The sequence below is a fragment of the Trematomus bernacchii genome, unplaced genomic scaffold (assembly GCF_902827165.1).
Source record: "Trematomus bernacchii unplaced genomic scaffold, fTreBer1.1, whole genome shotgun sequence".
In the NCBI taxonomy this organism is placed as follows: Eukaryota; Metazoa; Chordata; class Actinopteri; order Perciformes; family Nototheniidae; genus Trematomus; species Trematomus bernacchii.
Window position 1 is genome coordinate 11462142 of NW_022987313.1, and position 26530 is coordinate 11488671.

The 26530-nt window shown below is 42.2% G+C and overlaps 1 protein-coding gene across 4 annotated transcripts in view; it reads right to left on the minus strand.

Annotated features, from left to right (window-relative positions):
- col12a1a (collagen, type XII, alpha 1a) overlaps positions 1-26530 on the minus strand; it is a 53571-nt gene that overhangs the window by 14844 nt on the left and 12197 nt on the right. For 2 of the 4 annotated variants that reach the window (XM_034118671.1, XM_034118806.1), the window contains exons 14-50: positions 22997-23266; positions 21261-21527; positions 20844-21036; positions 20628-20752; positions 18939-19088; positions 18716-18835; positions 18445-18609; positions 18211-18357; positions 17525-17664; positions 16673-16802; positions 15834-15979; positions 15269-15398; positions 14500-14636; positions 13415-13544; positions 13173-13312; positions 12804-12936; positions 12579-12614; positions 11609-11748; positions 8979-9108; positions 8727-8866; positions 8464-8593; positions 6477-6619; positions 4997-5126; positions 4712-4854; positions 4401-4530; positions 3729-3848; positions 3454-3600; positions 3206-3322; positions 2962-3114; positions 2749-2823; positions 2508-2647; positions 2247-2370; positions 2000-2143; positions 1571-1735; positions 1276-1314; positions 1030-1168; positions 184-326 (exon numbers count right to left, since the gene is read on the minus strand). In XM_034118671.1, the coding sequence (XP_033974562.1) occupies positions 184-326; positions 1030-1168; positions 1276-1314; positions 1571-1735; positions 2000-2143; positions 2247-2370; positions 2508-2647; positions 2749-2823; positions 2962-3114; positions 3206-3322; positions 3454-3600; positions 3729-3848; positions 4401-4530; positions 4712-4854; positions 4997-5126; positions 6477-6619; positions 8464-8593; positions 8727-8866; positions 8979-9108; positions 11609-11748; positions 12579-12614; positions 12804-12936; positions 13173-13312; positions 13415-13544; positions 14500-14636; positions 15269-15398; positions 15834-15979; positions 16673-16802; positions 17525-17664; positions 18211-18357; positions 18445-18609; positions 18716-18835; positions 18939-19088; positions 20628-20752; positions 20844-21036; positions 21261-21527; positions 22997-23266 (5151 nt within the window). The remainder of the gene's footprint in view (positions 1-183; positions 327-1029; positions 1169-1275; positions 1315-1570; positions 1736-1999; positions 2144-2246; positions 2371-2507; positions 2648-2748; positions 2824-2961; positions 3115-3205; positions 3323-3453; positions 3601-3728; positions 3849-4400; positions 4531-4711; positions 4855-4996; positions 5127-6476; positions 6620-8463; positions 8594-8726; positions 8867-8978; positions 9109-11608; positions 11749-12578; positions 12615-12803; positions 12937-13172; positions 13313-13414; positions 13545-14499; positions 14637-15268; positions 15399-15833; positions 15980-16672; positions 16803-17524; positions 17665-18210; positions 18358-18444; positions 18610-18715; positions 18836-18938; positions 19089-20627; positions 20753-20843; positions 21037-21260; positions 21528-22996; positions 23267-26530) is intronic. The other 2 variants (XM_034118748.1, XM_034118889.1) reach the window with 2 other exon arrangements.

A 26530-nucleotide genomic window follows, 5' to 3' on the forward strand; every position in this document is an offset into this window, starting at 1 on the left:
TGATTGTGTTTTTTGTTTTACTTCAATATGCCTCCACTTGCTATGATATTGACAAATGTGGTAATAGGGGGAAAGTGAGCAGCTTAAGTTGCTAATAAAGAGTGTACAGCTGTGTCTATGTCAGGTCAGATACAGCAGCTTCCCCCTCCCGCTGAGGGGACCACAACAGGATGAGAAGCTTACGATTGATGGAGACCCCGACCTCGGGGTTGTTGTTTTTGTCGGAAATCTGCCAGATATCAAAAGGCTCGGAGCCTGTGTCTGGCAGCAGGCGGAAGAGGAGGATGATGGTGTAGGATGGGGGAAGACCATCCGGATGGATCTCCCTGTTAGATAAAAAACATACCATGTCATGATGAGTCATAGGTCAGAGCTGTGCCCTCATTGCACAAGCAGTCAGAATATCTCGCTAGAAAAGACTATTACATTTCTACTATTATACAGTTCCTGGTTTGTCCGAGGTGCAGAACCTGTTAATGATTGCCAGTTTTCTCCCCGGCCTTGCAGAAATTGCCCACATATTGAAGGTATTTCCTGTCCCCTCTAGTTTGCTGCAGTTTGAAGTGTTTCCATTTGTGCGCACACAAAGTACGCATCATTATAAACATATTAACAAAGTATGTTGAAGAGACTTAGGGACTCCCGCAGCTCTGCAATTTCCTAACACCACTTAAATGAGGCCCAATAAAGGGACACAGCTCTTGACCCAGGGGTGATTTGTTTGCTACCAGGTGGGAGGAGGGCCTGGTCCAGAATTTTTTTTATTCTACAACCACATTTTTGTGTGTTCCTGCTAGCACCTCATACACCACAAGCTGCAACAACAAACAAGAATATGGGCTTTTGCCAAAGGGCACTGGGGAAACCCCTATGACTAAAGGCTTTGGAACATTATTATGAGTAATGACTGAGGGCTGGGCAGGATAATAGTGCACAGGAGGTAAGACCAATAGGCTGGGAATATACACTTGGTGAGGCTTACACTCCCTCTGTTTGACACACACACACTTGTTAGTCTCTAGCTCTTACTTGGTGGGCTGGTTAAGGAAGGAATCCTTGTGTATCCTGTAGGCAATGTAGCTGTTAAAGGAGCCGGGCTCCATGGATACGCCATTCATGCCAGCAAATGTTCGGTCTGTGATGTTGAAAGCCTCCAGCATCCTGAAGCCTGGAAGAGATCAAATGAGGAGACATGTTGAGAGCAAGCAAATGGAAATGGCAATCTTAAAACTAGCATAAAAGCTCTGGAGGGTAAGGTGTATGCTGTATACGTACCAGGTGTTGTGAAGCCATTGATGTAGATCAGAGGGCAGGCTGAAACAGGACAAATAGTTTTAAAGGGTTGGAAAAACAGATTAAGGCTTAAAGAGAGTGATTTGTGTGTGTTCGTACATTTCATGGCAGTGTACCAGTTTGAATGTGCAGCAATAGGTAAGCTTCCTGTTGCCTCTGTAGGCACACTTATCAACCACAATTTAGGTGAAAAAATCTAATTAAAAAGCAATGTTTTCCTCTCCGAATGCGAAAAACTATAATGTTTGTTGTTGAGGTGTGTTGATGGTTGCCTTACTGGAAGTGGCTGTTTCACAGATGAAGGTGATCAGGTTGTCCTGGATCTTGGCAAAAGCGTCATAATCGTCCACCACGAACACATGTCTCTCACTGGGCTTGCTGCCGATAAGTCGCAACTCTGACATGTCCACATCGGCCACGCCAACTACGAACACACTGTAGCCTGCGCAGGGAAAACACACAAACACACACAACAACATCAGAGACCATTGTCAAGCCTCCAATAACCACAGGCAATTTATCACTCCACTGTTTGTTACAAGAGTTTATTAAATCAGCCATAAAACTGTAGCTCTGATGGAGGAAATCAAGTGTGGCTGCTAACAGGGATATGGATAATTCAAAACAGCTCTGCTACACAGAGTATAATCAGTACAGTACACAGACCAAAACACAAAGCTCGGCAGTGATTAATAATATTCCACACCAGAATGCTGCAGTTTTTCAGCGCTCTTCTTAACGTCATCCTGGGAGCGGCCATCTGTGACGACCACCAGCACCTTCGGGACGGTCTTCCTCATGCCACTGTCTGAGGTGAACACCTTCTCATAGACGTGCTTCAGAGCAACGCCTGGGTGAAGGAGGAGGATGAGAAGGAAGAGAGAACATCAAATCTTTGGAATTCATCACATCTAGAATAATTTGTTTGCTAAGCTGCAGCTCAAGTGGTGTACCTGTCTTGGTGTTTCCTCCTCTGTAGCGCACATTCTGAATAGCTGATATCACTACGCCCTTGTCTTGGTAGGTGTTCAGCTTGAACTCGGTCTTGGCTTCGTCGCTGTACTGCACAAATGAAACCTGTTTGAAGGAAACAAAAGAAATGATGAAAGTGAAAATGACACACACACAAAGTAGATATTTCAAAGTGTTGCATATTGTCAGTTTGTCTGTACAAAGAAATAAACGTTGAAGATGGATTCAAGGTTTGTGCTGACCTGCATGCCACGATTGCTGATATCTTCAAAGGCTCCGGTCATGCTCTGGACAAACTGGATGACCTTGTTGAAGCTATCATCTCCAATACTCCATGAACCATCAATGAGGAAGACCACGTCTGCCTTGGCCCCCTTGCAAACTATGGCGCAGATACAACGGTGTTAACAAAAAGTCTTATCTCAGCTCAATGTAAGTACTATTATTTAAGCACGATTATAAGAATGACTGGGCTTTTCTCACCATCGAGTGAAGGGGGGAATGTTGCTGGAGGAGGGGGAGTTGGAGGCTCGGTGGGCACCTCTGTTGGTTTGACCACTGCTCGACAAAACAGAAACAAGTGCGAACAATTTACAATGATATACTACACTGTGGATTGTGAACGCATATTCGTGTAACTCCAAAATAAATTAGAGGTTACAGTAGCTAGCATGAAACTAGCATCGATGATCTTACATGTCCTCTCCTTCACGCTGACTCCAGGTCCCTCCAGGTTGGGGGTTTGGACGAACACTGTGGCATCGTAGAGAGAGTCAGGGGACAAGCCATCGAAGCAGTAGCTACTCTCTGAGCCTCTGACGGTGATCTCCTGAGCCCCACGCTTGGAGGCTAGAGGAGGGAAAAAGAATCCAGATTAGACAAATTCAGGTTGCTCCAACATCAACAATGCATTTATAGTGCGTTGGGTTTAAGCACTTACGATCAATTGGATTGACTTTGAGTCTGTAGGACGTGGCTGCTCTGTGAGGGGTCCATCTGATGCAGTAGGACTCATACCCAACATTGTAGGTGGTCAGGTCGGTCACATTCAGGTACACTAAAGGGAAACGTTTATCTCAGTACATATTCTTTTATTTGCAAGACCATGGATTGATTGGCAGTCAACATTGGAAGAATCCATTACATTGTGTGCTGTTAAAACTGTAAAGTAATAAATGATCAGCTTACATGTGGTTCCTGGTCCAATGAGAGGCTCACTGAGACCTGTTGCGTACTGTGCCAGCACCTTTACGTCATAGGTGGTTCCAGGTTTCAGGTTGTGCAGTTGGTGGGTGGTCACATCTCCAGCAAACACCTCTAAGGACTCGTCAGAGCCTGAAAGGAAAACACTTACATTTAAAAAAGTCTCCCTATGTGTTTGTATTGAAAAGAAAGTCTCTGATTATACTGTATATATATATATGTAACTTTCATATATGTATATTTAAAACAGTTGTCCATACCCTCAGCCTGGTAGACAAGTTTGTATCCGGTAACCTTGGAGGGGGCGGCGTCCCAAGACACCCTGAAGCGGGTATACCACTCATCGGAAATTTGGAGGTTCCTGGGGCCGAGCATACCCACTGTTGGAAACAAGCACAGTCAACAAAGGCTTCTTCTTTTTATGCAATGGGGTGGAATTTCAGCATCTTGTCAGCAGGGTTATTACTTTATTATACTTATTATGACTTTTGAATGATGGTTGAAAGGTGTGATCAAGGGGATGATAAATGTAACAACATCAGAGAAATTACAAAAAAGAGGAGCGGAGAGGCATGACGATATGTAATAGAGCTTCTTTTGTTTGAAAGGCAAAATTAGGCAAGACATTGGCCAACACTGGAGGCATGAGCTCTCTCTGATTGGAGGACAGCCAGTTCATAATTACCTGGCAGAGTCTCTTGGTGCATTTGGCATTCAGGACAAGTCAAGAATTTCACTTACTCCACTTTTTGCAACAGTAATTGATGATCCTAATTAATGGGTAAGTCCATTCAGATTTTCCGCTGTGGACTCCTCACTCATGTGTGTGTGCACTTCATGGTATATTTAATACATGTCTGTCAGTATGCTTAGTTTGCTGTCCTTAAAGGACCTCTGTATCAGTTAAAACCCATAGATTGAAAAGTTCTTACATGTGCGACCATCTCCTTCCAGCTCTCCTCCTGCTGCGTCAGCATACATGGCAGTCACTTTGATATTATAAGGAGTCTCTGGATCCAGGTTCTGCAGGACCACATTGTTTCTGTTTCCTGGTACAACAGTCTATATAGAAACAACAAATCAAGATGGACATGAGGGACACATTTGCATTAATATATCAGACCTATTAGAGTTGTTTTATGACTCAGGACCATCAGACAAAATTGATAGCAGCCAATCTAAAACAACAATTTATCAAATCACAAGCAGCAGTAAAACTATGTAGGATTAGAAACATGCTTACAGATTCCTCGATGGGGTCTCCTGTGGTCTGGGCGTAGGTGATTCTGTATTCTGTGACGGGACCATCAGCGTGTTCCCAGCTCACAGAGAGAGTACTGGTGGTGGGGTCATATACAAGCATGTTCCTTGGGCCACTGCGGGGCACTGAGTGAGGAAACATCAGAAAAAGAGTGTTTGTGCTGTACATTCGAAACATCGACATATGTCTTTTTGCATGCTAAATAATGGGGCTAAATGTAGAAATACATTATGTTGTTTATTGGTCTTTAAACCCCCAGATTCTTACGTGTCTTTCCAGGCTCACTGATAGCAGGTCCTTCGCCGTCGCTATACAGGGCGACCACTCCGACATTGTATTCAGTATTTGGGAGCAGCTGCAGCAGCAGAGCCTCATTTTTGTTCCCTGGTACCAGAACCTGTATGAAGACACCAGGCATGTCAGAAAAATACACTTTTCAAGAGTTTCAGGGCACCAGGTTTAGACTAAAATCCTTAACAAACAAGTACAATTAGACAAAGATAATAGCAAATGTGTTTATTTATATAACAGCTGTCTGTGTTGAACACTCTCCCTGACACCTTTTCCTTGACTAAACAGCCCTTTGCTGTCAGCACCAAGTGAAAGGTAGAGCCTTTGATGTTTGACAGGCGGCATTGCTTTTGAACCCGACAGTGAGGACAGCTGATTGCATAGGAGCCACCTCCTCACTTTCTCCCTGTCTCTTAGTTACTAATTTGGACGGAGTAAGGTCAGCATTCCTCGAGGGCTGGTGATAACCTCTGAGAGTGAGTGAGGCAGAGGGAGGGATAAACACTTGTGTAGATGCTTACGATGGCATTGGAGGAAAGTGTGTGGGGGGGGGGGGGGGGGTTGTGTGAAGGATGGAACACATGTGAGTGTCAGACCAGCAAATGGGTTTAGGAATCTGCTTATTATTGTTTCAATGCAACAACAATGTCCTTTTGTCTACAGGCAGCTCCCATCTGTCCATGTGTATAATTTAAAGAGGTGCTTGAAATTCTCAGAATGAAAACATAACATCACAGGCGAGTTTAGTGAAGCTGAGAATTCTCGCAACAAATCTCCAGCTGGTGTTACATTTGATGGTGGCCACATTGGCTCCAGTCACGGAAAAGGCCTGGGCTTGCCATAAATGTGCGTAAATGTCTCTATCAATAAACTGGAATATGCCTCACTCTTCAAAGACCATAGAGTCCCAGTGAAGGAACCGTTCTTAATGGTGCAGTCTTTCCGGCAGATGCTGGAGAAAGCTAATGGCGGTAACATGTCAAAAGTTCCTTTTTTAGCAACCCAGAGAGATGAGGGCTCACTGGTTCCAGATGCCACATATCGTGTCAAGAACGGTAGTTGGGTTTTAATGAAAGCAGTCTTGATTCAAATATTTAGCAGTGTGTTAAAGGAAGGAATTCCACTGGCAGTGAGTGCTGACAAACACACTCACATTGACCATTTGGTGAACAGACTAATGGACGTTTCATTCCTGATCACATATGGTAGACTGTAAATGCTGGTCAAACATTTTAATGGGTTGCTGCTTGGGCGACATCTGCTCACACCTCCATCCGGGTGTGCTATAATTCTCCTTAAACTCTTAGTGTTTGTGTGTGTAGAGCAATGATTTAGGGGGAATTGTCAATAAGATGGAAACTGATGGGTTGCTATTGCACACCAACTCTAAATGTTCTTTCTTTTCATGCATATGTGCTAAAGTGCATTGCTTCCTCCACAGTGGTTGGAAACTCACCGACTCAGAGAGCCCGGCTCCAGTCAGAGGAGAGTAGACCACCCGGTACTCCTGAACCTGGCCCGTGGCAGCCTCCCAGCGAACGTTCAGAGTGTTGGTAGTTGGGTTGAAAACCTTGATGTTCCTGGCGGGGCTACGCTCCACTGCCGAGCCAAGAATGTTGGGTTGTCAGATGTAGAGAGGGAGATACGGAAGTCAAAGGTCAAGGTGGGGTAAGGAAGAGCCAAAAGAGGATTCAAGTGGGAAGAAAATAGTGATGACAGGGTGAGGTTAAAGGTCAGCAACCCAAGAGGTTTGTTTAGATTAGAAAGGCAGATTGGGAGAGGGGATGAAATAAGAGACACAAACAGATTGTTTAGGTCAGATAATGGACAGAGGTCAGCAAATGAGAGGCTAAAACCATGAATATTCCATAGAACCACCCCCATCATTTTCCTGAACAAATGCATGTGGTATTTTCCTATTTGTCTGTTTGACAATGTGGTCAAATGTGGTTTATAGTGATTATTAACAACTTTTTGTTAGCCTACTAATTAGTAATAATGTCCTTCTACTTTTGTCCCATTTAACGTGGTCTAGACTAGTTTTGTGGACAGGCGGAGCAGTCCAATCACTAAATGAGAACATTTCAATAAAACACTGAACAATGCTGGCCCCAGACCAACGGAGACAAGTTTAAGACGTTATTTAACAATACTGCTATCACCAGGACGCTTCCTGTCAGTGCCCTGAAGGTTAATGAAAAGGATACACAGGACGAATGTGCAGCCCTGTGTGAAAGCTGCCTTCTAAAAAATCCAAAGCAGATGTTTAGATGTTTTGTGCCGCTGCTCATAATGAGCCCATAAATGCATGGGAAAAACACAGTGGGCCGAACACAGTGAGTGAGCTTCCGTACTTTAAAGTTACACTAACCAATGCCTGTTGCATTGAAAAGCTGCTTTGTATTTCAAGGCACAATTAAATCGTCAGGGGCTTGAATATGAGCAGATCCTTCCTTAAATTCAATGAAAAAAAGGGGGAATAAATTGACAAATTCCACAGCTGTAACAAGATTAGCGGTAAAATAATGTTGTCGCAGTATGATGTAATATACTGTACATACTGTACAACAGTGGTTAACATGTCGAGGGAAAATTCACTGAACATGAAGGACTATTGCTCCAGGAGGGGAAATGGGGGTAACAGTAGCAGGCATGGAGCATGACCTTAGCCAAGTGACTTAGAGCCATAACACATATAATGCTCTCCATTCATTTCTAACAACCACCCCCCCTCTTCTGTTTCTTTTTCCCAAAGGACAGCCAATTACTCAATACACCCCCTCCCCCATTCCCAAGCTCCATCATTATCCTGACCACTACCCTTCATTCCAACCTATAAATGGATGATATTACAGGAAAGAGAGAGAAGACACCATTATAATGCTGCCAACCCGGAGGAATTCCTTCCTACACAATCACCCCGCAAAATGCTGACTCATTCCCAGCAGAGTTTGGTGGTCTGAAATTGTGCGAGAAACTGGAAAAGTCTGTGTTCTTCAATGAAGTTCGGAGTTAGCTGACTGAGCGAAACGCTGTCTTTTTATGTTACGTCTCATGTTACATTTTACATGTAAGGTGTGCATTAAGTCACCGCAAAAAATGGAACTGGATCGGTTTGGCTTGGCTTACAGCTTGTGAAAGGATTTTGACGATTTGAAGCAATCAGCTTTAAATGGCTGCCTTATTGAAGGCTCCTGACGTACAATGACATCAAATCAGCTACCAAAGCCAGAAATCTCATTCTGGAGGGATTGAGGGATGAATGGATTCCTGAAATCCCACTGACGTCATGCAGTATGTATCATTCTCATCTTCTCAGTCTCCCTGGGCTATTCTAAACCCTGGGAGCTGTCTTTCAAGGATGTCACAGCTGCTTTTTAAACGTCCCTGCATGAATCAACTTTGTGACATGGGACCAATGATTTAAGGCATGCAGTTCTTACATGTTTTGCCATCCTCAGACATGCGTTGTCCCTCTCCAGCAGAGTAAACGGGAGCCACAGTTACTGTGTAGAGAGTGTCAGACTGAAGTTTCTTCAGCACAGTGTTGTAGGTGCTTCCTGAAACCTGGGCCTGGATAGAAGTAAAACAAGACATACATCAGGTTGTGCTCCAGGCATTAAAGGTATGGCGTAATTGTAATTATAGAGAAGGAACATTTCATTCAACATAGTTTAATGTTTTAGAACCGTTTTTTCCATCTTACCATCTCTTCCTGTCCTCCAGCTGCAGGAACATAGAAGATCCTATACTGACGCACGTTGCCCTCGGCAGCCTCCCACTGGACATTCAGGGTGCTGGTGGTGGGGTCAGTGACCTGAAGGTTCCTAACACCGCCCAAAGGCTCTGGAGTGAGACAAAAGTATGATGAATTTAAACCCAAACAGTGTCTGTAAGCTTTCATGCAAAAAAGCATGAGAGCTGTTTTTGGGTGCAGCCAAAGTGGAAGAAAACTCACTGGTCTTTCCGGGGCCGTTCAGCTCTGGGCTAAGTCCTTTGGCGTAGACTGCTACCACGGTGATGGAGTACTCGGTGTCAGGGGTCAGCTTGGGGAGCAGGACAGTATTCTTCTTCCCTCCAACCTGGGTCTAGAGAGGGAAGAATAAATGTCAGCTTACATCAAATATTCTTATAACTCTCTAATCAATCACTGACACTGTCTTCAAACCTTAGATGACTATATTGATTAACTAGCCTGTAAGGAGACAATGAGTCCCAGGGCACAGTCATTATTTTTAGAAAGTATTGTAGTTGCTTTGTATCTCTCTTTGGTTATGGTTCCCCTCTCCATAGTCAATGTGAGTCAATATGGTCTCTTTATGTCTCTTTGTTGCTTTTATGGATTTGTTTTGTGGGAATGCTGATTAATTTTTAGTTGTTTTGTGTCTCTTTGTGTTCAAAGAGACACAAAACACTTGGGCTCCTGGGTCCCTTACCCATTACTGAATGGGTAATGGACATGTCTAGCTCAAACAATTTACTTCAGTCTTAACTGTAAAAGACAGTAGACTATTCATTCTCTTAAAAGGCATTTGAATTTTCTACATGTTTTAGCTTTCAACAACTTTTGGCAAATCTAGTGTACACTGGGGGAATATGTATTTGATCTGTTTATCAGATGGGATAAAAGAGAACTCTGCATGCGTGCCTTAAATTGACGTCCATAACTTTATGGAAAGAATTCTACCTGACAACTACTGGACTGTCAGCATTTCAGAGGAGGATTGTTTTGACATGATTAACACACAGCACACTGGCCAAGATAAATCTGTGCTCTGATGGCTGAAACAGACGGATGTTATGTCATAACGTTCATGACTGTTGATGATTTATCGCATTACTTCTGTGTTTGCGTGAGGATTTGTGTATGCTATTGTATGAGCTTTGGATTTAATCCTCTGTGGATTTCTTTAATCACTGTACAGCTCTGTCTCTAAACAAACTGGCTAAATGTTTTACCAGCAAAAAAAAAGTAGGATGTTTTATAATGTTGCACTGCAGTAGTTTTATTGTACTCAAGTGCAGAATGTGTGTCAGACAATTTTACAAAAACAGACTTGTTGTCCCAGACAAAAAAACGCAAAGCTCCCGGGGCTATCTTCATTTGCTGAAATCCTCATAGTGAACCAAGACAAATTGGCTCATGCTAGCCAGTTAGCTTCCAGTTTTCCATCAACCTCTCAGTGTGATATCAACCAGGCAATCAGTGCAACTTCAAGGTTCAAGGTTCAAGGTTCAAGGTTCTTTATTGTCAATCTGACATAGCTACAGAGTAATTATGCAGTTGAAAATCTTATGTCACAGGCTTCTCTGTGACTCTCTTCTCTTCTCTCAACTTAAATGTCATCAAGTAGTTAAGAGGAAAACGTTCCACCTCAAAATGGAAACTAACAGTAAACCAATGACTTGACGTGACACCAGCAGAACTTGGCTGAATTCTGCACATTTCTAACAGGGTTAATTATAAGGGAAGCAAATATGTGTAAACGTTTACCTGTCCTCTCCAGTAAGACAAATGTCAGATGTCATCTGGATATTATTAAAATATGTGAAAGAAGAGTCAACCTATAGCAAGATTTGCGAGCAGACTTAAAACACAATCTGCTGTCAAATATGACACCTGTGGCACAGTACTCTCTCATTACACAAACACACAATGACCTGACAGGGCAAGTGCATTCCATTTTCCATGGACACACACACACGCACACACACACACACACACAATTCTCTGAAGTATCTGTTTAGTTTCTCCCCACTGAGCTATTCAATTATCAGCTTTAAAATGTGTCGTGCAAACTTTTTATGACTTCCAAATGTTATCTCCTTTCAGCAACTTTTTACAACCTTTATCTGCCAAGTTTTGAGGAGGACATATTTGTTTTACCATTTGTTAGAATTAACTTGGCTTATCGGTGTGGCTGACAGTCTGTACAGTTGTATGTAAAGGCATGTGCATAAGCATCATTTAGGCTTTTGGGAGTAATGAGAAATGTCTGACCGTTAATTGAAACCAAATATTCAACTCCAATCCAAAAACACTTTCTGCACATTCAAGCAAGTCAGCCAAGAAAATGCATGACCAGTGGGAGACAGTCTGAGGAAATATTTACGCATTACGCTGCCAAGTCCGAAACAACAAATTAAAAGATTTGACTTAGGATAAACTCAAATAATGCAATACCAGTGGCAGAGTTGTAGCTGTTGTATATTTTATCCAGGCAAATAAACTTTGGAGGAAGAAGCCAATTCAGTGATTGAGTTAAAGCTCAAAGAGACATAAACAGCAGTTTTCTCTGGCTTAGTAATGCTGGCCTGAAGTCCAGTTAATAAAGCAGTAGAAGGAGATTAGGGACTAAGTCTCTAATATTTTAATATCCAGGCCTGCAGCCGTTCAGTTCAAATGTTAACTTCTTGGCATTTAACTCTCGCCCATGGAGAAATGCCTAACCTCAATCTGTTGTTTGGTGTTAAGAAATTCATTGCAGTAATAAAAGCACCTGTAAATGAATACTATACGTCCTATATTTGATTTGATAAAACACGAGAGCTACCCAAAGCAGTGTGTTGTTCTGTTTTGCGACTCACAGTCTGGCTCCTGCCTCCAGCCGTTGGGACGTAGGTGATCTTGTAGTTCTGCACGCGGCCTGGAGCTGGGTTCCACCTGGCGTTCAGAGTGGTGGTGGTCTCGTTGAACACAACCAAGTCGGTGGGAGGTCCACTAGGTACTGAGAATGCATGCACATGTCACAATTACAAGCATGTCAACACGTCGAGCTGTTTGATGTAGTTAGAGCACTTTTCCCTTGGAAATGTCTTTTAAAGCCCCAGCCTTGATACATTGGTCAGCCCATGTTTAAATGTTTATTCTGTCTTGAAATTACTTAGTCATTATCAGTTAATGAATTTTTTTGATTATTTATTTACTTAAAGGTCAAATAAAGCAGGTTTATCACTGGTTTGTATCAAGGATTGCAGCTTTTAAAGAAGAAAAGACAATCCTCCTCTGGGTTTGTCTTTTCTGAAGCCAGGATGGATCGTTGTGAACAGCATGGCAAAGTGCATGGATGAATGCATCAATGGATTGATGGATGAATGCATCAATGGATGGATGAATGGATGCAATGGATGGATGGATGGATGGAAGGATGATGGATGATGGATGGATGGATGGATGATGAATGGATGGATGGATGATGGATGGATGGATGGATGACAGAATGCACTTCAAAAACAAGGACTCACATCCCTGTACGACATGCAAAACTGAAATATATTTTCAGCCGATTTGATTTATCTTTGGCCTAAGTGAGAACAGATTCAGGAACAGCCATGTGATGGATGGGATGAACAATGGGACAAAAAACAAGACCAAGACAGACAAACACAATAAAATGGGGCTGTGTCAGGTGCATCACAGCACTGCTGTAGCGGTGGATTGATGATGTGATGATGGTTGTTCAATGAACAAAAGTGCAGATGACTGGATGAATTAACAAAACATGCTTTCGTCACTCGAAAGAAAAAGCATCCTCTTGGTTTACCACAATATACTTACGTCGTCTTTCAGGTGGAGGCTTGGCCCCTATACGCACTAGAGGCAGAAATAGAAAGGTATGATGGGCATACCCTTCGCTCAAGTATCACTCAGCATATTTTCAATGAGTGAAATTGAAAGGTTAATCAAAAGATCCAACAGAGATTTTGTCAAGCAACAGAAGTAAAACAGTGTTAACTATAGTGATTAATCAGTGGTCAACACAGAGTTGCTCAGGTGTCTTACATGTCCTCTCAGTGCCCAGCAGATCCTCGCTCTCGGATTCATCTGGATAGATTGCAGTGACGGACACATCATAGGGCGTGTCTGGATCCAAGCCCTCCAGAACGTGGGTAATCTCATCGTTGTTCAGAATGGTCTGATGAGGAAAACACAATCACAGCGTGAAGGAAGGTGCTTGACTGCAATTGTTAGCCAATACAAACCAAAGAAACAAGATCCATATTAGATTGATTATAATTGGATTGGTGTAAGAATCTGTTTTTTAGATGTTCCAGATTACTCGACAGGGGCTCTTTTTCAAAGCATCGCCAAAGCACTTTCTGCGGGACTCGTCAAGAATTTCCTAAATCTAAACAGCTGTTTTTCTCTTACATATTGGAAGTTGGTTTCTCCCTTCTTGGTCCAGCCAATGCGGTACAGAGCCACGTCAGGGGCTCCGTGATCCCAGCTGGCTCTGAAGCTGGTCTGGGTAACTTCTGACAATCGTAGGTTCTGTGGGGCAGGAACCACGTCTACAGAAAAGAGAGAAAGAAGTTAATCAGGAACTCTATAACAGTGAGTGGCAGGCGAACTGGGACAGTGCCATTATCGATAATAACGATTGTCATTCATACCAGTGATTCCATCTCCCAACATTGTCTGACCAGGTCCCTCATCATAGATCGGAGTAACAGCCAGGCTGTACTCAGTCTGCGAGGTCAGTTCTTCCAATAATCTGGTTGTCAGGCTTCCGTCCACTTCCAGCTGTAGAACAACCAAACCAACTTGTTGAAATCGATAGAACAAAATCATTAATGCAAATAGATATACTGATGTTTGAAAGCCCATAGAACTTCAGATGTTTTTCTCATTAGCTACTTTTTGCCAAGTCTTGCAAAACTTTAATTCCGTTCACAGCACAAATTCTCAGGAACACTGGCAACAGCAAAATGGGAACACTAAAGACATGAAACAAACAAGAAACAAAACAAACAAAAGCAGCTGGAACACTCAGGAAACACCACACTGGGTTTATGGCTCTTAATCCCATTATGTTTTAACTGAACTACAGGGATTCATTATGAACAAACATTTTAGTTTGAGTCTAAACAGGCACCGTATTTGTCTTCCGCACCATAAAACCATGCATAATGCTGCATCTGGAGGGAATATGTCCTGGAGTCAACTTGTGAGTGGCATACTGTCACTTATTGGATCCCATAATCCGTTTGGTCAAACAAGAAATTCTGTTACTCTCTGGGCAATAATCTCTTCCTCCCCACGCTATGCATTTATGACAATCACAACATCCTCCAGTGAGTCATATTTCATGTGAGTTTCCATCAGAGGAGCTTTGAGGATCACCTCCACCTGATTTATGGCTGACTAAGTAGCAAAAAGCAGAACACAGAGTTCTCTGCTGTAGCCCAATAACTCCTTAAGGGGGACATGAAACTATAAAGTAGCGGTCCAATCCGCCCTTTAAACCACGCAAAACCACATTCTGATAGTTTCATAATCTTTTCATTGGACTCCACAACATCCCCTTATGTCCATCCAACCAGCTGCAGCCTCCATTATGTGGTCTCAACCGATATATAAAAGGGATCAGTGAGAAATGGTAATATACATTTATCATCAAAGATAATGGCTCAAACAGACAACAGCTAGTGACATTTTTTTAGGAAAACGTAAGAGCCAAACAAAACTGGAAACTCACTTCTTTAGCATCTCCTTCATCGGGCTTGTAGGTGAGGAGGTATTTGCGAACAGCACCAGGAGCAGCATCCCAAATGAGCCTCATGGAGCTGTGAGTGAATTCACGGACCGTCAGTTTGCCTGCAGGAGGCAGGGGAACTAAACAAAGGGGGAAAAAGGTTCAGGATCAACGGTGGAAGGTAATGAAGTCAATTAACTCAAGTACTGCACTTTAAAGTATGATATTGAGGTACATTTACTCACTTGAGTATTTTGGTTTTACTTAACTCCACTACATTTTGGAAGCCAATATTGTACTTTTTACTCCACTACATTTATCTGGCAGCTTCAGTTACTCAACACATTAAGATTATTAGCTTGTACAAAATATATATAAACTAATAGAAAAAAAGCAAATGAGCTCCACCTTGATCAGCTATCATAGTATCATTAATGCATTCAAGATTTTAATTGAGTCATTGCATTTATATGATTCTAAAATGGGTTATTATACATAACAAGTCATTTTACTTTTGGTACACCAAGTATATTTTGATGACAATACTTTTGTACTTTACTTAAGTAAGATTTTAAACTTTAAGTATTTTTACAATTGATCATGGCTAAGTGTGCTTAAGTAGAAAGTATGAGTATTTTTCCATCACTGATCAGGATTATCGTTAAGCATTCATGAAGACAATTTTGAGCCAACCTACTGTAAGATATCAACAATTAACAACAGCTTAGTGAAATGCTGTAGATGTCACATGTATGATTCAGTGACTACATACGGGTGACTCCCTGCTTGGTCAGCGGTTCGCTAGCCAACTCTCCATGTAGGGCGAAGAGCGAGAGGGAGTAAGCCGTGTTGGGGAGTAACTTCACCAGCTGGACTTCAGTGGTATCTCCTCCGACTCTGATCTGCGAGGGGACCAAACCAACAATGATTTCAGAGGGGAAACGGGTTGACAATGACGCTTCAGTGAAATAGTTTGGGATGACAAGAGTGGGAGAAATATTCTGATTTGGAGCACATCTGCAGTTTCCGGTTCTGACGATTCATGAACCAATGATGATGTTCCCTTAGCAGATTGAGCTCATGGTTCACCCACCCCGTAGTACAATGTTCCTCTGTATTTCCCCGTTTGCCTTGTCTGCTAAATGATGAGGCAAACACTGGTGGCTTTGTAAAATGTTATTTCAGTGTGTGACCTCTGTATTCTGTCAAAGAACTGCTGACAGAAGTGTTTGTGTCTGTTTTGGTGCATATGAATGCATGCAAGCTGATGTGATTGACAGCTGATTGGCCCTATGCCCTTTCTTGAAGTAACAGCTTTATTGGATGATGTCTCTTACCTCCTGTTCGACAGTGGACTCAGTGGCATTGATGGCGCTGTATAGCAGCATGTAGCCAGTGGCACCGGCCGCCTGCTCCCATCTCACCCGCATGGTGGTGGTCTGCTCTTCAAAAATGTCCATTGTCCTCACGGCACTCAGGGGCACTGGATAACCAGGCAAGAATGTTAAAGGCGCCAAAAATGTACAGAAAAAGTGATGTTATAACAGTTGAATGTACTTGTAAATACACTCAGAGATGTATTACAGAAAAAAACGTAAGGATAAGAGAAATATCTTTGCCGATTACAGGGATACATTCTTTTGTTTTGTTTTTTCTTTGATTGCACAAAGACGTTCTCAGTCCTTTTAGTTGGCTATAAACAGACTAGTAAAAGAGACATTAACGACATCTTAAAAGAAACAAAGAAATAGATCAAAACCCCAGTGTAATGCCTTGAATATGCATCTAATTAAGATGTACTAGTGCTTTCTTTTTGTAGCCGCATATTGTTTAATAAACAAGAACAAGATATTACCCTTAAAATGTGTTAATAGGGAACATCCAGTCACTGAGTGCATACAATTTGTGTGATGGAACTAAGCCAGAGAGATTCAGCTCAAAAAGCCTGCTGAAGTTTAAAGTGTTGGTCTTTAAAAAAACGCATTTATTTTTGTTTTCTTAAGTGGGAAAATGGTCACATCTTGCCAAATGATCAAAGACCAGGCAGACCATATTTCCTTTAGGGCATTTACTTTACTTCTGACAAATTTTACCATACATTGATTTGTATAAGTGGATCTCTTTAAATCAAATGATACAGGCCGAGATGAAAGAAAGCCAGAAAGAGAAGACATACGTGTGGTCTCGACTCCTTTGAGGGGCTCACTGATCTCCTCTCCCACCACGGAGAACACGTTGACCAGGTACTCGGTCAGAGGGTTGAGGCTCTGGAGGACCACCGTGGTCTCAGTGCCATCCACAAACACCTAATACAGATGGCATGGTCAGAAGATTGCAGTTGATAGTGTTATCTGTAACAGTCTCTAAATTGTTACAAACCTTGGATATGGATACTTTCTGAATAAATATTCTGCATCATAACTGTAGGTATACATGCCTGAATCTATATTTTGCAGGATCATATGGCACAGGGGCTGCCTATGAATTTTAAAGCATAACAATCAAAAGTTCATTCTCCAGCTGAAGCTCTCCAATCAAAACCAGAAATCCATCTGACAAGTTGTTACTGGACTAAAACTCAGCATGTGCTTCAATTTCAGATCCATAAACAACAGTGAAACCTCATCCACTATGTTCGCTATTTAACAAAACCATGGGAGCCTGACAAAAACAAACATCTCCCACATGTAGTAAGATTCAAAAAATGTATATTTTCCCCCCGAAAGCGGAGCCAAGTCCCTGCTGGCTAATGGAGCTATCACTTGTGAGGTCATTATTTGCTTTCTAATCCTCTAAACTGAAAGCAGTGTGTTTTTGTTTCCTTTCCCTGTGTTGGATGATGATTTAATTGGACAAACAGCGAGAGGCCAACACAAACAGGGGGCTGGAAATAGCAGTTTGAGTGGAGTTTGAGTTTCCCATTAGAAAAAAAAACAGTGGGTCAGAACACATTAAAGCCAATGTCCCCTTGACACCCACACAGGGAGTTATGCTAAACTAACTAACTAAGGTTTTTAGTGTTGTATACCTCTAGTGGGCGTCCATCCACGGTCATGTACTCCACACGGTACTTCTCCACTGCTTCTTCAGGGCCGGTCCAGGTGGCTCTGAAGGACTGGTGAGTCACCTCTGATGTCATCAGGTTGGTGGGAGCATCGGGTGCACCTCCTGTTTCAGGTGTAAGCATAAAAAGGCAGAAATTGCAATCTTGCCTGTGACAGTAAACATGTAACAAGCTAAATAGATAACAGATAAAAACATATTTAGCTACAAGTCCCAACAGCTCTGTCTACCAGCCACAGTACTTATTGAGACTATAAAGCCACATCCTCTCCAAGGAGTTCCCCTGCAGGATCCAATAGCAGCTCTTTAATTTCATTAACGGCAGGCAATTTCCTATTCCGGAGGGGTACAGAGAATATTAGGGGGAAAAGAAAATAATAGATCTGCAATCATTTCCAAGGGCTTGGATGATTCTTTGCTTCTAGTGTTGCTTTCCATGGTGGGCCAGACATGTAGCTGTCTGTGGGTGTTGGATGCTATACACTATATTTATAATTAATCTCAAATGTCTGGGATTGGAGCAGTTGGCTTAGGTTGTATGTGGTTATTATTTTTTAGTAGAAGGCGTCTGTCCTTGCAGTCGGGTTTACTATTCCTTAAGCGTTTCCTTTGTTAGATCAGTCAGCTGTGTTGCTGTAATCTCATACACACCTGGCCCCTTGACACTGTTACACAGGTTGTCAGTGAGGTTGTCAACGATGTCCAACAGGAAGGAGAAGTCAGCCACGTTGTACATGTGAATACTATCTGGATCAGTGGCAATGGACCTCAACTCGTTCTCATCAGCATTCTTCACACCTACAGAGCAATAAGGAAGACAGTAATCATTAGCACTTTGATGCACCTCATGCGATGAGTTTGTGAATAGCACTTAGTTTTACTTACCGATGGCGTAGAGTTCAATGTCCTGATCGCGCAAGCTCTTAGAGTTGAAGATGACATCATCCTGGGATTTGCCGTCAGTGATCAACACACCGATCTTTCTGGATTTAGGTCGCATCCCGACGTTCTCTTTGAAGTTGTTCTGGAGGAGGTAGTTCAAAGCCAGACCTGCAATAACGATATCAATGTTTAGTTTTAACCATGGTAGTCACACAGAAAGAAGTGAGTGGCAATGCTCCCACTAGCAAACAATTAAATAGATAGATCAAAGTACCAGTCAAGGTGTTTCCTCCTTTGTAGGGCAGGTTAGCCACGGCATCCAGGAGAGAGTCCCGGGTAGCATGAGCATTCAAGTGCCATTCAGTCTTTGGGTCTCCACTGTACTGGGCAAGACCTGAAGACACCAGCAAATAGTTAAACCAATGTAAAGATACTTCTTTCTCTTGTATTAGTAATAACCAGTTGACTGTTACTGCGTTTATTCTGGGTAGACCCACCAATTTGGACCCTTTCAGGGCTAATGTCAAAGACTCCCACCATACGGGCGATGAAGTTGCGAATGGTCTTGAAGTTGAGACGTCCAATACTCCAGGAGCCATCCACCAGCAGCACAATATCAGCCTGTGCCTTGGTCTTACACTTCACATCTAAGAGGGCAAAGTGTCAGTGTTGTAATTAGACGGGTTCAAAATTATATATATATAAAGTAGACGTCCATGTCCAACTGTCATATATATACAATAATGTGTGTGGTGAATTGGATTGAAAGAAGTGCTCAAAGAGGTGTGAGAGGTGAAGGGAAAAGAGAGGTTTATGAAATTAAATTCGATTTTTGGCATTGAAACAAACTTAAAACAGTCCAAACATTCTCCAAGGGGACAAACAAACATATTCACAAGCAAGTAATAAAACATATTTTCAGTTTTTTTAATCAGACAACTTTTATTTTCCAGGTATAATTATTATCTTCTTGTCTTGTGGCGTGTCGAGGCAGTTTCAGTCGGTTTTCATATCCATGAGTTAGTCCCAGGGGCAAATCAGGAGAGTACGCCCTTAATGGCCTGTGACATATCAAAGGCCTCCGTGTGAGAGATTACCGTGCCGTCCAGAGCAGAAGATTTTACAAACACCTGTGGGATGAAAAGGAAGGCATCCGATCCTCTGTACCTAAAAAGAGGGCTGCAGGTGTTGCACTAAGTGCCACTGTCTGCAACTGAAAACAGGTTAGAGGTTTGATTTACAGATTGGTTTGTTCACACAGAAAACCCGACCCAGGTCCCATGACAGAAAACCAGCTGTCAAGCTTTCACCGGCAGCAAGGGAGAGAAATGCAAAAACATGTCAACTCAGAAAGTAACTCCAACAAGTAGGTCTGCTAGAGGTAGATCAACAAACCAAGAATTAATTATATCTGACACCACGATGAATATGCAAAAGTAAAGAAACATTGCGGCGCTAATTATGTTGTGCTGTAATTAAAAAGATTAAATTAGGGCAAGTAATGAAAGAGAGATGTTGCTTTTGCCACACCCACAACTTTCTTTGCCCTCAAGCTCCAGAAGAGTTGTTGAGAAATGTGCCTGTTGTCTATACTTGGTAGAGCTGAGAGTGGGCTTCTCTCATCTTTTTCATTTATCTCCTGACCTTTCTACCTCCTTCCAGCTAACTTAAAAATAAGTTCTCCTCCTCACATGTTTTGACAGTCGCGCTCCGACTCAAGAGGTAGTAAAAGCGTTTGATAACCGCAAACAGATTATGAGCGTATGGCTTAAATCTACACTGGCCTATACTTGGACTGGAAATAAAAAAGCGGAAGTCCAAAGTGTCACAGTGAACAAAGCTAGAAAAGGCGCAGACAGATGGAATAGCCATTACATCTGTTATTTTGTGAGACAATTAGCTTTGAGGAAAGGCATTTAGGGAAACTCTTCAGCTTTTATGGGGCATGGGTTTACAGAGTATTTTCCTAAGCAAAACTTTACTATGTGATAGAGTCCCCAGTGTTTGACTGTTGCTGCCCTGAGACATAACATAACGGAGACGCTCCTTAAAAGTGATGACAGGTGTATAAATGGAATGACTAAAAACATGCCATGTTTAGCTTTAGCATAAAACATGTTTTATGTTTTTCCTTTGCTGACATTTTTTAAAATGTTGTATGTTGGTTGTTTGGAAAATGACTTTACCTGTTGCCTCATAAGGAGGAGGCGTAGGTAAATCAACAAGAGTTGTTTTCTCCTGTCCAGCCAATGGCATGCTCTCTCCTCCTTCAAACATACCAAACACATTCACTGTGTATTTGGTACCCGCTCTGTAGACCAAAAGAAAATGGTTTGTGACATGACATACTGGAGGATATTTAACGAGAGACATTGAGACTGAAAATAAGAAATCAGCCACACCTTAGCTCCTCTAGCACCACAGTGTTGTCATAGGGACCAACCAGAAGTTGTCCCAGGTCAATGTCTTCGCCTATAGGGTGGAAAGTGACTTTGTAGCCCCTCACATCACCGGGAGCATGGTCCCAGGTCACACGGAAACTGGTCTTAGCCGGTTCTGAAGTCTGGAGGTTCCTGGGACCTTTATAAGGTGTAACTACGGAGAGAAGAGGAATGTGTAAATTGTCTAAATGACAGAGAACTGAATGAAGGGAAATTATCCAAACAAAATATTTTAAGGACTTTATAATGAAGAACAAATAAGTAATGTAATTGTGCCTTAGTCATTTAGTGTAAAATTGGTTATAATTACTTTAATGGATACAACTTGGCAACAGAAAGAGCAATACTTGTGGTTGAGTGAATGATTAACCAACGTACGTGTTGTTCCTTCTCCCTGCCTTGCTTTGCCCTCTCCGGAACGGTAGACTGGCAAAACAGTGATTTCGTAGGTGGTAAGGGGGGTGAGGCGTTTTAGCACGGTGAAGGTGGTGCCACCGGGCACCTTGGTTGCTAGCTGGCGCCCTCCTGCTTTGGGTTTGTAGGTAACTCGGTAGTTGAGTACGTTTCCAGGTGCCGGTTGCCAATCCACCTTCATACTCTTCTCCGTTTCCTCGGACACAACAATCGTTCTTCCAGCGGCCGAGACTGCGAGGAAGGGAAAAAAGCAACAGAGGTTGAAAAAGGCAAAATGATGAATGGATGGTATGAGGTAAAATGTAGACTTTGGGACTTGTTCAAGAGGGAATCTATGCTTGATGTGTGCCTAACCGCATATTTTCCAGTATACCTTTGGAAATATAAGCAGCATGGCTTTCCTGCTGGTAAGTCAAACTAAACAGTAACACACTTGGCTACCTCACACTCTTTCATCTGGGTATCTGCTCAGTTTCCACATGCGTGCGGACACAAACTTACCCAAATATTCAGATTGTTAGGAGTATAAATTAAACAGGCCCAAATGTACAAGATTGATCGTGTTTAGTTGGAAAGCTTGGGAGCCAGACTTAGATGTCTTGTAAATTTGAGCAAAGCCATAGTTCTAATTTTTCCATTGTGCGCCATGGAGTGTTTCTTATTTTCAAACAAGGAAGGGCAAGTGTGAATTGTCAGTGGCCTTGAAACGAGCAAAGGAAAATATTCAGACTACTCTACTTCAGAGAAAGGACTTTTATTAACGGAAAAAAGCAACGCTTCCAAGTTTGACTCCTGTGATCTGCGAAGCACGAAAAAGGGAGTAGAAGATAGCGGGTGCAAAGCAATTTTAGTTTACAAATCTGCCTTGTGGTTATATTTGGTGTGTGTGCCAAATGTATTGCTTGCCAGAATCAATAAACACTAGTGAAGGTTGGAAATGCTTTTTTCCTTGAGCCCATTCCGTTTAAATAACTAGTTGACGAAATCCCTCCCAACTGGTGAGATTTTCCGCTCAATGTGCTTTTCTCATCCAAGCGTGAGAGTAGTCTAACAAGAGAGAGGCCGGTGTCTATCTATCCTGCATCTCACAAAAAAACTGGGTGCAGGTGTGCTTGACATTGCGTCACTTCTGTACATACATATAACACACACGCATAGTCTTAAAGGCTCTATACTCTTGATGGCTCAGACGAATGACGTTATCTCTTAGCCCAACCGTATAACACCCAAAGATGAAGTTTACAGCCCTGATGGATTTCCTTAACTTTTTTTTTTAACTTACGTCACTGTTTCATATGCCTACGTGATCTCTTAAATTAAATCTCTTACTTAACCGGGTGTAAAACTTTAAAGCTGTAGATGTGTTTATGACATGATATGTGATGACACACTATGTGCTCAATGCCAAGACCGCATTTATTACTTTTAAAAAGGATCTTCTTAACAGTTACACATGGGGGGAAATGCAAAACAGTCACGTTGAGGTTATTGAGATTTTATGGCCTTATTGGATTTAGAGTTAAATCAGGCTTAGCTTCGCACTTTCTAGGTAACAACATGAGACATTCAGAAATTCAAAGAAGGAAAATAAGAAAAAAGGAAAGCATTGGAAAAACAAAAAGAAAGAAAAAACGGAGCAGATGTATAAAACGAAATATGGAGAGAAGCGAAGGATAAGGGAACAAGTCTGTAAAACTTACTATCGGTGGTTTCCTCTCCAACCAATGGCTGACCCTCTCCATGGCCGTAGGCAGCAAACACAGAGACCTGATAGCGTGTCTCTGGGGTGAGACCCTCCAGGATTGTGGCTGTGGTGTCTCCTTGTACCGTCGTTTCCCCAGCCTCTTCAGTGTAGAGAGACTTCCACCTGAGCCGGTACTGACGAACTTTTCCGGGAGCCGCAGCCCAAGACACAGCGAAACTGGTGTCAGTGACATCTCTGGTCACCAAGTCTCTGGGTGAACCAAGCACTGTGGATGAATGGAGAGGAACAATCTTAGAAAGAGCATGTGGAAAAAGAAAAAAGGTAGCAATACAGCTTTAATGTTGTTTACTTAAAGAATTTTCCTAAAGATGTCTTTGTTTTGACTTGCTCCGATGCAAAAATAACTAAGATGGCACTGTTAGGTAGAGAAATGCTTTAGGGAGCTACAGTCCATGTGCACTCCGCTCTGCATCAGCCAAACGGCTCGCTGCACCCGCACTGCGAGGGGGACCCAAGTTCCCATCAGCAAAAACACGTCGGTTTGCTATCCTGGCTCCAAAATGGTGGAATGAGCTCCCCATTGACATCAGGACAGCAGAAATCCTGCACAACTTCCAGCGCAGACTGAAAACTCATCTCTTTCAACTCCACTTCGAGCAATACAATTACTAACAAAGCACTTATATACTAATAAAGGACTGGCTTATCTAAAGCCAGTTGAGTAGCACTTGAAATGTTTTGGCTCTATGAAACCTGATGTACTTATGTGATTCTGTTTTCTTCAAGTTTGTATCTTCTTGTAAGTCGCTTTGGATAAAAGCGTCAGCTAAATGCAATGTAATGTAATGTGGTGTTGATTTCTAATGCAGATTTATGGAGGTTTTAGGAAGTGAGCGAGACGCAAAGAGGACAAAACTAAGAACCCCGGCAATAAACGATGAACAATCACTCATCTGTCTCTGCTTTAACCCCTCAGGATCTGTTTGAACAACCTGATTTTCTCCCTTCATAATCAGACACTGCTGGAAAAATGTCTGCAAAACTAATCATAAATCACATATCCTCAGCGCCTCTCGCGGCAGCACTTTAATTTTCCATCGAAATAGAGGAAACCCGATCAGCACAAGTGTGTTTGCTACAATTGCAGATGTTGAGTTCTCTCTTTTCCGCCTTCACTCAATTTTCTTGAGAAACCGTCATGAAAGGAGAACTGAAAATACAGTGGAGGGAAATGTGTGTAGGTGTTTCTTGATGGACAGCCAGCACATGCTTGGCTGAGAGGGATGCCCGTGTTGAGATGGACTCAAAGCTTAGGTCTGGTGGCCATATAAAGGAGCTGTATCTAGCATAGGAGGATACGCTGCCACACAAAGCCTCCCACACAACCTCTGTGATCCTCATCCTGAATAGAGTCCTTAAGCCCCTACATGCCAGCACCTAATGGCAATATAATCAGAGGCAGAGCAGTGCAGCTGGGTGGTCTCTCTCAAACCTCATTCATCAGAACTCACAAATAATTTACTCACACGTAAAAAGCCAAATGCAAAGAATGAGATGCATTCTAATGTCTAATGCATGATCATTTGGATATGCTTAACAACCATAGGACAGAAAAGGCAGGCTATCTGTCACCCTATAAGTCGTTCTGGGAACTGATCTAAATAGAAATAACCTCACCAGCTCTGACTGCCAAACAGAGTGGTCTGCACCTCGAGAGCAGAGGCCAGATATGAAGAGTAATGGCCACAACCACAAACTAATGAAGAGCCCCAGATTTTGGAGGTCCATGAAAACAATGTGGGCCACTTAGAGATGCCCGATTCATTCCATCAAAAGAGTTATCCTTGCCAAAGGCATGAACTTTTCCAGCTGTATGTGAACCAAGGACGAAAGGATGTCAAGATAATGAGTTCTGCAGACGGTGGCTCACTTTTCATCAGCACTTGCAGACAAGCTAAATGGAAGGGGCCACTCCTGAAAGCCCACATACATGAAACACATGGTCCTCAAACCTAGAAGAAAATGTTGGTTTGCATGTAATATTGCCTTGTTTGTGGTTATAGAGTGGTGCGGTGACCCGGAAGTAAGCTTCTTCCGGTACCCTCGACAAAAAAGCAATGCAATTTCTCCATAGGATTTTGGAAAATAGCTCGAAATAAGGTCTGTGGTTCACACACATTTAAGAGACGGATTACGTTTTGTTCAGTCGGATAATCTCCACATGTCTACCCTACCTTTATAATTTTCTAATCATAGATTTATGATTCGAAAATTATAAAAGTACTAGCAAACTAGCTACATGGTTGCTCAATATAAGAATTACAAATGCTTCTATAATTGGGCTTATAGAAGCAATTTACTAGCAATACAATATTCAATAATCCAATATGACTTTATTCTAATAACAACATCCTGGACCTTTCTCAACCATCCAAACTGCATCCAAAGTTTACTTAATTACATCCTTGTTCAAGACCAGATCACACATTCAGAGTAAAGTCTCACCCACATCTCTTAAAAACCACAAATGACACAACTAAACCTCATCTAAGAGATTTCCTGCAGGGCTTGTACGGACATATCCTTCACATCTGCAGCCAAAGATGTCTAAAATATAAATTAGTGTGATTTAAAATGCCAGCAGGCAAACAAAATAGACATTACCAGGTCATGCTCTGAAAATGATCCTAATGATTTTTAATGGCTATTGGATCCGTTACTTTAGTTTGCCACTGTTTATCTTGATTCACAACCTTGGCATTAAGTATTAAGTCTTGGTATTGGGTAGTGAGACACAGAGTTAAAAAGACTTAGCTTGTTATGACTCACACAGTCAAAGTATTTTTCTCCAAAATCCCTGCACGAAATACATTGTTCCTTCAAAGTGCCATCTCAGCAATGGCATCCCACATCAAGCTTGCCTTACTTTATTGCTCTTGGTTCACTAAGACATACAATTGAGTCACCAAACTATAGCCTCCAGTGTCTACGTGCCAAGGTTACCTGTCTTTGGCCTATTAACTCAAAAGACCTTTAGAGTGGTCTGGGAAAACAGTCTGGCCGCACCACTGAAAAAGCCTGGCACTACCTAAATGTTTCCAAAGGCACCAGTTTTAGAGGAAATCAAACCAAGATGTTACGATTTCACCTACTGTTGGCTGCATTCATTAAAGGTATAAAATAATCCCCTCTGGCACATGTGAAAACATTTGCTGTGTCATGAAAGTGGTTAATTATTGAGGTATTGGTGTTTCAGGTAATGAGAATACACATATTACCTCTAAGGAATGAGATTGTATTATTCTGGTTCACACTTTGAAGAACCCTTTTTTTCTACTCATCCCCACCCTCTGTCTCTGCCTCTGCCTGTCAATTGCCCCACCCTGGCGGAAGAAGATCAGACAAGTCTGCAGACAGACAGCTAACACAACTTTCAAAGTCCTCTTGTCTTCCACATGCTGTTTAAAACTCACTCTTCTTAAATAAATAATTTTGCCACGTTGTGTTTAATATACACATTTGGGGTGTT